Source organism: Olea europaea, chromosome 12 (assembly GCF_002742605.1).
Source record: "Olea europaea var. sylvestris chromosome 12, O_europaea_v1, whole genome shotgun sequence".
NCBI lineage: Eukaryota > Viridiplantae > Streptophyta > Magnoliopsida > Lamiales > Oleaceae > Olea > Olea europaea.
In genome coordinates this window covers 11,117,201-11,126,584 of record NC_036248.1, presented here as the reverse complement: position 1 = coordinate 11,126,584, position 9,384 = coordinate 11,117,201, and the positions used below count along the sequence as shown (strand labels likewise).

The following is a 9,384-nucleotide window of genomic DNA, read 5'->3' as shown; positions in this document are numbered from 1 at the left end:
ATTAAAAATAAAAAAAAAATTTGAATTTATGTGTAATATTATTTTAATGAAAAATATGATTTAAATAATGTCAAATTATTGTTAAAAAATGTATTTTAATGAGAATAATAAAGCTCAAAAAAGGGCACAGTTTTAAAAAGAATCTATCCAACAAATAATTCATCTGACAGGCTGGACATTAATTATAGCAATTAGCAGCCTGCGCCTATAAAATTCCAACAATTTTTCTGTGCTTTGTCCTTTGTTTAATTTAAAAATTAATAACAATCCAATCTTTCCCAGGTACAAGTTCTGTGTGTTGTGAAATCCATTTTGATGAGTTAAATTTTTGTTTTAACTTAAGAATTTTTTGTGGGTTTTGTGATGTTATGTGTGTTCATGTGGATCTTGAATTTATTATTATTATTTTTTTTGGAATCGTAGGAACCTTTAATGGCTTCAAAGCGAATCTTGAAGGAGCTTAAGGATCTTCAGAAGGATCCTCCTACCTCCTGCAGCGCTGGTATAACTACAACATTCAGGGAAAAAGAAAAAAACATACATTTTTTATATGTTTTTGTAAATGGGTTTTTATATATGAAAAAAGCTATTTTCTTTTGATTTGATTATCGAGAATTCCTCAAAACCTGGTAAACAAGATTTTTGTTTTCTGATTTTGTCTTATCCTTTTTCTGTTAATTTTTTGTTGGGGGGCGGGGGGGTGGCTTTTTATGGATAATTGTTTTGACTTTTTAGTCATCGTATTCAACTAATCCATTGTTTACACTTGAGTGCTGTAATTTTTGACTGCTTTAGGCAGCTGTATATATCTATATATATTATAATAACCAGGGTCCTTTGTTAATTTTCTTTTTAATTATGGATTTACTTAATCGTTGTATTGGCAGGGGATATTTATATTAAAGCAAATGCTGAAGAGATCTTTTTTTAAGCTGAAAACATGAATGTAAATTTAGATATAGAATCTATTTATGGGTATCATCCTTTGAGATAGTTACACGTTTGAACTAATATAGCCACTGAGAAGACATAGTTTTTGGGGAAAAAAAAAATGAAGGTAAGAAATTCTTGATATACAACTCCACACAAAGTTTTGTTATGCCTACTGTAAACCGTCACATGAATTTCTGCAATCGAGTGTTCATCTCGACCTGGTTAATTTCATTTGATTAGAGCAGAAATATGTATGATGGAAAAAGGTCAGAGCGGCAATTGTGTGGTGAACAATCTTATTGAAAATTACATTTTTTAATTTCAACTGGTGAACAGTCTTATTGAAAATTATATTTTTTTTATTCCAGTTTTTCCTATCTTCATTCTGTATTTTGTTATTTACATATTCCTTCTAATTTGAAACCACGTACAAATGATTCATTTTTGGGAAATATGGTCTTTTTCACGAATATGATTTACCTTTTCGTATGGGGCTTAGTTTTGGAATGCAACTCTACGTTAAACTTTGCTTGACTCGCGTGCTTTCCTGCATTGCTTGTATTTCAGGTCCTGTTGCTGAGGACATGTTTCACTGGCAAGCTACAATCATGGGCCCTCCAGATAGTCCTTACACCGGTGGTGTTTTTCTAGTGACTATCCATTTTCCTCCGGATTACCCGTTCAAGCCGCCTAAGGTGTGTGATGTATTCTAAATGCATGTTTGATGTTCATTACACGATAATGTACAGGATTAAAACATCATTTTGTTCTTAATACTATCTGATACAATTTTACTCTTTCATTCGATTTTACGTTCTTTTGCTGTTTGAGAAATAAAAAGTTAAAAAAAAAAGTATTGCGTCGGAGTTCTAAAACTCTGTGGCTTTTTCAGTGTACAATCATTTCACTTTGCACTTGCAATGATTCAATTTCTCAAGATCTCTGCTGCGGCATATATAGGAATGGAATTTGGCATTTCTCACACTTTTATCTTAATGAATTTTGCAGGTTGCTTTTAGAACAAAAGTTTTCCACCCGAATATAAACAGCAACGGAAGCATATGCCTTGACATTTTGAAGGAGCAGTGGAGCCCCGCCTTAACTATTTCCAAGGTTTGTTGCATCTGTGGCAAATCCCTCTCTTCTAGATCAGAATTCACTCTTGTTTTACTAAAAACACTATAATCCTAGAGTGGTGAAGTCCTTGGAACATTCAAAATATCGCCTATTATTATCCAATTCCAACTGAATAAGGCTATACGACTACTGCCCTACTGATAATTAGCTTCTTTTTGGGTTTCATTTTTTATTTTTTGCTAAAAAGTTACTTTTCAAAGTTATCATTAATTTTAACCACACATTTTGTAGGACTCACAAGTACTATTCACTTATCCACCAGTTATTTCTTGCGAAGTAAATTTTTAGTAAAATAAAGTGAAATCCCTAAAGTGCTTTGATCCAATAGACCATTGGGGTTGATTTTTTATGTTGACACGAGTAATTTGTTCTTTATCTAAGTGTTCCGTCCACCATCCTACCAAACAAGCTATCAGTGTACACAGTGTTCAGTGTTCTTTTATTTGCACAACTTGATATTGACGGACACTGTGCTTGAATGGACAGAGTGCTAAAATGTTTGTGTTTTTGGTTTCCTATTTCAGGTGCTGCTTTCAATTTGTTCTTTGCTGACGGACCCAAACCCTGACGACCCTTTGGTGCCCGAGATTGCTCACATGTACAAGATAGACAGGAGCAAGTACGAGACCACTGCTAGGAGCTGGACTCAGAAGTACGCCATGGGTTAGCCGTGTTTTGGTTTGTACAAGGGACAACTTTTTTTTCTTCCAAAGTTTGTATGAATTCATTTGTCTGTCATTTAAGTCCTTGGACTAAACAGATGTCCAAACTTTGCCTTGGGGAAATGGAAAATTGCCTGGTAATCGGTTTGGACATGCTGATAGTATTTGCTTCGCAATTGGTATTAGAGACAATCTTGATACTACAAAAAATTTCAATTTTGCCAGCCAAAGTTTTTGTCTTGAAGAGTGTGAGATGAACATTTTTCAACTTTCATGACAAAAATTGCATTGTTAAAAAGTAAAATTTCTTATAGTTTCATTCTTAAGAACTTCGGTGCTCCTTGGAATTAATGCTTCGCGTGATTTTTACATACCCTCTTCTCTCAGGAACAGTTCAACTGCTATCCAAAATCTCTCAAACTTTGCCTCTTTCTCTGGGCAAGGTTTTTTTTTTTTTTTGGGATTTTAGAACTTGGTGTTTGTAATCATTTTAAAAAGAATCCTTTGTTTGTACCAGGGAAGGTGCTCACTAACCTTAGTGAATAGTAATTATAGGGCGTGTTTTGTAGGTTTCATTGATTTAGAGGTTTTGTCTCTATGGTTCTTGGTGAACTCTAAATTGTAACCTTCGTTGCCACTTTAGTTGATTCATAGTGCTCGGGATAGGCTTCGGCTTAACAGTCTACCTTAGGGCGAAGCATATATGTTTTCAATTTACACTTTTCTGCATTTTGTTACTCTGTTTATAGTTGAATGTTTGCTAAAGTGATTAAGCCCCCATTTGATAGTGCTTTTTTCATTTAAAAAAATTGATTTTTTGACCGTTATTTTATTATTTCAACCATCATATTTAACTTCCTCATTCACAAGCGACCTCCACTTTTCTCCCTAACGGTCAAAAAATCAATTCTCAACCCTAAATCTTTAATTCTTAGGCATTTCGGTGGTATCATAGCTCTTGGAATGAAAATGTATATGTTTGAATAGACTGAATCTGACAAGTCCCGAGTCAAAACCCACCGATCTGATGAGATATACCATATTTTTCCTATGATTTTCGTGATATTTCAACCTATGGTGACATTCTGGTATTAGTCTTTATCCAAAGACTCGTACGAGGCCTCGAGAATATGAGAATAATCAAGAAGGGGTTGAGATTCTAAAGTTCCCTTGGAGGCTGTAGAGAAATGTTATTGAACTTTGGTTGAATAATTTATCTACAGGCTCTTTGTTTTGAAACTTTCACAATCTTGGGGGTACATAGAAAAATAATGAAATAGAATAGACTAATGGAAAATTTATATAATTTATTTAATCAATTGTCGTTCTCTTCTAATTTGTCGAGTCCTTCAGTAAAGTAAGTGTGTATATATATATATATTTGGCCAAAGCTATATTATATAATTTAACGAATAGATGAACTGAAATTATTTTTAATTCCACTACGAGTAACATGCGAACGGAAATTTAGAATGATGAAAAATCATGAAGAATAGACGTTAATTATTAGCTTTTGTTTGACTCTCATTTTGTGGAAATGAAAATGAGTGGAATATTATTTTTCTGAAAAATGAGTGGTTGAAAAAGAAGAAATTTTTTTCGATTTACGTATAATATTATTTTATGAAAGGCTGTATGATTGAAAATAGGAGAGAGAAAAATAAAATGTAATGGAATGAAAATTAATGGGGAACAATCTAAAAATAATTAATTTGTTGTTCTTATCACAACACAAATATGATCGAACAAAGTTATTTATAATGAAGATTACTGTAAGTTTTATTACGTGACATATTCATGACAATTATTATTTAATGGATGAGAGAAAAAAAAATTATCATTTTAATGCATCAAATAATTAATTATTATGTTTATGCTACGTAAGTCGAGTGTCAATGATCTTAATCTGCTATTAAAATTTTGGTCAAACAAGTGAGCTGTTAAAATTTGATCGAATAATTATTTCTTTTTACCTGGGCCGAGCATCCTGGGCCTCACGTGATCGACCACACGTTAATCGAGATGGAAAATTATGCATTGATTTAGCACCACTTGATCTTTGTTCAGTGGACCAGCTTTCATGACTGGGCCCACGTAGTATAACCTATACCTACTAATAAAATGCGGCGATCCGTGGTTGGAATTGAAGGCCCACCGCCGACGGCCGGTGACTACCCCCAAAGATCTTTCCACCTTGGCACTGAGATATTTGAAACTTTAATCCAATATTTTCTTTGAATTCTATGTAAATTGCATCTTTGGTCCATAATAATTGACGTTGGTTGGAATTTCATCCTTATCATTATTTGATAGCATGGTTCCCAACTTATAAATTCTGATGCAGGTAGAATGATATGTAAAAATCACCAAATTGTTTTCTATGGAAAATATCAGTTTTTCACTCAAATTCCTTCTTTGAAGTGTTTGATTGCTATTTTTTTTCATTGAAAACATTTTTCAACTTTTGAAAATATGCATAATTTTCTTTGTTTTTAAGAAAAATATTTTCTTTGGAGGAGTAGGTTTTATTTTTATCAAAACAAGAAATACATTTTTTTTCTAGGTGATAATTTTCATGTCAATCAATTACACTCAGTTAGACAAATCTGAATTATCTTTCTATAATTGTCGATTGAGTGGCATACTCGTCAATTATATGGTTTTGAACCAAGCAAACCATAATAAAAAAGTTTGGAACCCTTTTAAAATGTTTAAAAACTAAAAAAATGAAACTAAAAAACTTGATTTCAGTCCAATTAGACATGAGTCGCACTTCTAAATATCAGTTTTAACCTCCAATTGCACGTAACCTATTAATATGAAATACTAAATATCTACATTTTGGGCTAGATTGCTAACTAGTACACGAATTTAATAGAATTAAGCTTGAGTCACTCGACTAATTGCTTTTCACTTCATACCTCCACCGGATCGCATTATTGTTGCAAACACAAAATGACACATAAATTGAAAGCTCGAGAGTAAAAGCAATATCTATACTGCTAATCAATTGCTCACTCAATTCAACTCGATTAACTTTGACTGCTCAACTTTTATTTTGTTTCAATTTAACTATTTAGTTTATCACTATAGCCCCTGTATGATGGCCAATATTGAGGAAAAATATGCTTTGAACAATGATTTTTCGAAAAATGTGTTATTAAAAAGTTAGAAAAAGTTGAGTTTAGGTACAAAATATTTTATTATGTGAATATGTGATTGAAAATAAGTATGATAATTAAATAATTTTATTTTAAGAGAAGACAAACAAGGGCATAATGAAAACGGTGAGAATCCTGACCAATTCAATGCAAGTCATGATTTAACCAATTAAATGTCATTGGTAATATTGAACACACAATTAGTACTTGTTTCGTACAGATTTTAAGTTAATTAAAATCAATTTTTTGACAGTTATTTCATTATTCTAATCGTCATTTTTGAATTCTTCTTTCACGAGTAGAATCGACTTTATCTCTAATGGTCAAAAAATCAATTATCAAAATTCCTATCAAACAAGCACTTAAACATAAGAGGTATGGTGTTTAACAGTACAATATCTTGGTGCCCAATGTACAGGTCAAACAAAATAAATTGAAGTTGAATGTCTAACATGAAATGAATTTATAAGTTAGGTAGCCTCCAGTGAACTTTTTCCACAAAAAGAACCATATATTCTTATTTTTAGTAAAAATAAATATAAAGAAAATTTCAAGGGATCCCACCCACACAAAGAGTAAAGACTTCCCCACACTGATACTGTGATATTCAAGAATCTAATTTAAGATATCTGATAATTTCTTACCAAAACCCAAAAAGGGAAAATAATAAATAAAAAAACAGATGCCCCGTTTTTCTATTTCTTAAACACACACCGTATAAACAAGCAGTAAGCAGTTTTTGCCCCCAGGGCACATCTCCAAGTGGTAAAAAGGGAGGGTGGAGAAATTCAGCTTTGCTTGAGACTGCTGCGTCAAGGGTTCGAATCCTGAAATATGGATTTGGCTTTTGGGTAAGTGCAAGTGTACAAGCAGCCTTCCACCTTGTACCCTTGGAGGCATAACCTGCGATTTACCTTCCTCACGATACTCCAAGGTAGAGGTGGTGGGGGACCCTTAAGGTTAGGGTTTAACCTTTTTTTTTTTTAAAGCAGTAAGCAGTTTTCTTTCCTTTTTGCAATCTTTCATTCCTTTCGTAGTGAATGAGTGTCCACGCCCCCCCCACCCCCGGCCTTGAATCCCTTCTTTTAACATTGTTCTTCTTTTCGTCAGAAAAATGCATCAAAGAGACCTTTAAAACCGGCACCGGGGACTTGTTTTCAAACTCATAAAGCAGGCTTTTTACGAGTGGATGGCTTCTGTTCAATGCGAATAGAAGAAGAAATCTCAAGTCAGTAGCCCCGGAGTTTGAATCTTGATTATGTCAATGAATAACAGCATGTTATGGCCGGTGAAATTCACCGAGCACAGAATTATTACCAAAAAACTCACTAAAACCTCGAATCTAAACCCCGAAAATTCGTCCCGAAACCCGCAGAAATCTAACGTCCACAGAAATATTCGGGTAACGGTAACTGACCCGGATGCAACAGATTCATCCGGCGACGAAGAAGATGAGGTTTTTGGAAGGCAGCGTGTTAAGAAATACATTCAAGAAATCAGGATCGAAAAAGCAAGCAAAACCCATGTCAATGGCATTAGCAGTAAGCTTCAGGCCAAGCAGAAGCCACTGAAGGTGAAGGCGGCTGATGGAGGTGCTAGGAAGTTCAGGGGCGTCCGGCAGCGGCCGTGGGGCAAATGGGCAGCCGAGATAAGGGACCCGGCCAGAAAAGTCCGGCTTTGGTTGGGTACTTATGACACTGCTGAAGAAGCTGCTATGGTGTATGACAACGCTGCGATTAAACTCCGGGGACCGGACGCTTTAACCAACTTCACAAATCCAGCGGCCGTAGAGGAGAAGCCGGAGAATACTGTGACTTCAGTTTCCAGCTACGAGTCTGATAAAGAGTTACATAAAATTTCTTCTCCGACCTCCGTTCTTCGGTTCACAAGTACTCAATCTAGCGAACAATCTGCCTCCGACGAGTGCCCAGTTCTCGATTCACTGGATGTACAGAATCAACAGAGTTACGAATCCGGATCCTGCAGTGACCCGGTTCAGGACCTTGAAGAACTTCACGGCGATACAAGTATAATACCAGACAGTTCTAACGACTATTTGCCAATGGACACTCAATTTTTGGATAATTTCTTCAATTTCCAAACTCCAGACCAGACATTTTTCGACTTTCCCAATGATTTTGAAAGTATTAATGAAATTCCGGCTTATGATGACAACAGCTTTGGATTCACTAGTTTTGGGGATTTTAAGGATTCATTCAAAGAAATCGACGATTACTTCAACGATTTGGGAGACTTTCCTTTTGCAGATGCATTAACGGCACAGTGATAAATCAGTCACGTTCTTACATCGCCGCTTGCCGTTTCTTATGGCAAATTTTGTTCTCCGGCGAACGGATAGTATTATCTTTTTTTGTATGTGTTAATGTTCGAGTAAATTAAGGAGTTTTTGTTCCCTCTTTTTTTGTGTCTGTAGTATCTCCATTAAAGTAAATGGAAATTGAGTTTTGCTTAATTTACATATATTTCTTGTAATAAGTTGGTCATTTTTTAAGAAGATTTCGGTTTTTGTCTCATTTCTATTGCTTTACACAATTCAATTACATCTATTAGAAGATAAAAAACATATAAAATCCTCGCTAGCGGTGATAGTTTTGAGTTATCCCACCGCCTAAGTTGCCTCTTTTCTTAAATATAAATCTTCAATTTGTATCATCGTTATTTATTGATATATGTATGGATTATCGGTAATATGTCTTAGCGTTCTTATTTCATGTATTTTTTTAATATTTGATTTTCTACAGTGGATCATACAGCGTTTAATCTTGATTTAATTTAAATAAATTTTATGGTTGAATTAATTTGTGTGAATCTTTTTTATGGATCTCATGCTGCCAGAGTGGAATTCTTTCTGATGTTGTCCATTGACTAAAAATCGAATTGGGTGGTTATTGTTGTTGGAATTAAATTAAAAAAATCTTTTTCTTTAATTCAAAAGAGAATTGTACACATTGAAATTGAACATTATGGTCTGTGCATTTGATGTTCTGTAGGCTTGTGACAAAAATTCAATGCTTATGGCGGCAATAATACAAAGCTACAGAGGAAAATTTAAGGTTGATAAAAATATAGAATGGGTTCCATTAATGAGTTTGGACAAGGCATTATTTGTCTTGCCGTCATCAATTATACATTTGCATTATAATGGTAAAACGTTAGCTTCTTATAAAATTAATACGACTTCCGTAATTGAAATGATAGTATAGAACGAAGTAGTTAAAAGACTAAATGTAGTTATAGATCATATCGATGCCAGTTTTTTGAAAGGAAAAAAAAATACTAATTTATTTCCATTTGTCGATATTTTGGATTGAATAGGTCTTTGGATGGATCGTGATAATAATAATAATAATGAGTTAGTATATGAAAATGCTCCATGATAATAGTAATAAACTACTTATTAAGAAAGAAAGAAAAAGTTCACAAGTTTTATTTTATCTTTGCATAGTGTTGTTATCTAGTTTTACGTCATG

General features: G+C 33.9%; 2 protein-coding genes across 3 annotated transcripts; both read left to right on the top strand.

Moving 5' to 3' along the window:
• The first annotated feature begins 146 nt into the window (after positions 1-146).
• LOC111405611 (ubiquitin-conjugating enzyme E2 28-like) lies at positions 147-2,972 on the top strand. Of its 2 annotated transcripts, none has more exons than XM_023034570.1 (5): positions 147-282; positions 424-502; positions 1,501-1,628; positions 1,942-2,046; positions 2,595-2,972. In XM_023034570.1, the coding sequence occupies exons 2-5, from the start codon at positions 433-435 to the stop codon at positions 2,736-2,738; spliced, it is 447 nt and encodes a 148-aa protein (XP_022890338.1). In that variant the 5' UTR covers positions 147-282; positions 424-432; the 3' UTR covers positions 2,739-2,972. The 2 variants fall into 2 exon arrangements, with proteins under 2 accessions (XP_022890338.1, XP_022890339.1); XM_023034571.1 differs by lacking the exon at positions 147-282 and adding an exon at positions 300-319.
• Positions 2,973-6,970: 3,998 nt separating this feature from the next.
• LOC111405610 (ethylene-responsive transcription factor CRF4-like) lies at positions 6,971-8,366 on the top strand. Its single transcript, XM_023034569.1, has one exon. It carries the CDS (start codon positions 7,152-7,154, stop codon positions 8,178-8,180), a length of 1,029 nt encoding a protein of 342 aa, XP_022890337.1. The 5' UTR covers positions 6,971-7,151; the 3' UTR covers positions 8,181-8,366.
• Positions 8,367-9,384: the final 1,018 nt, after the last annotated feature.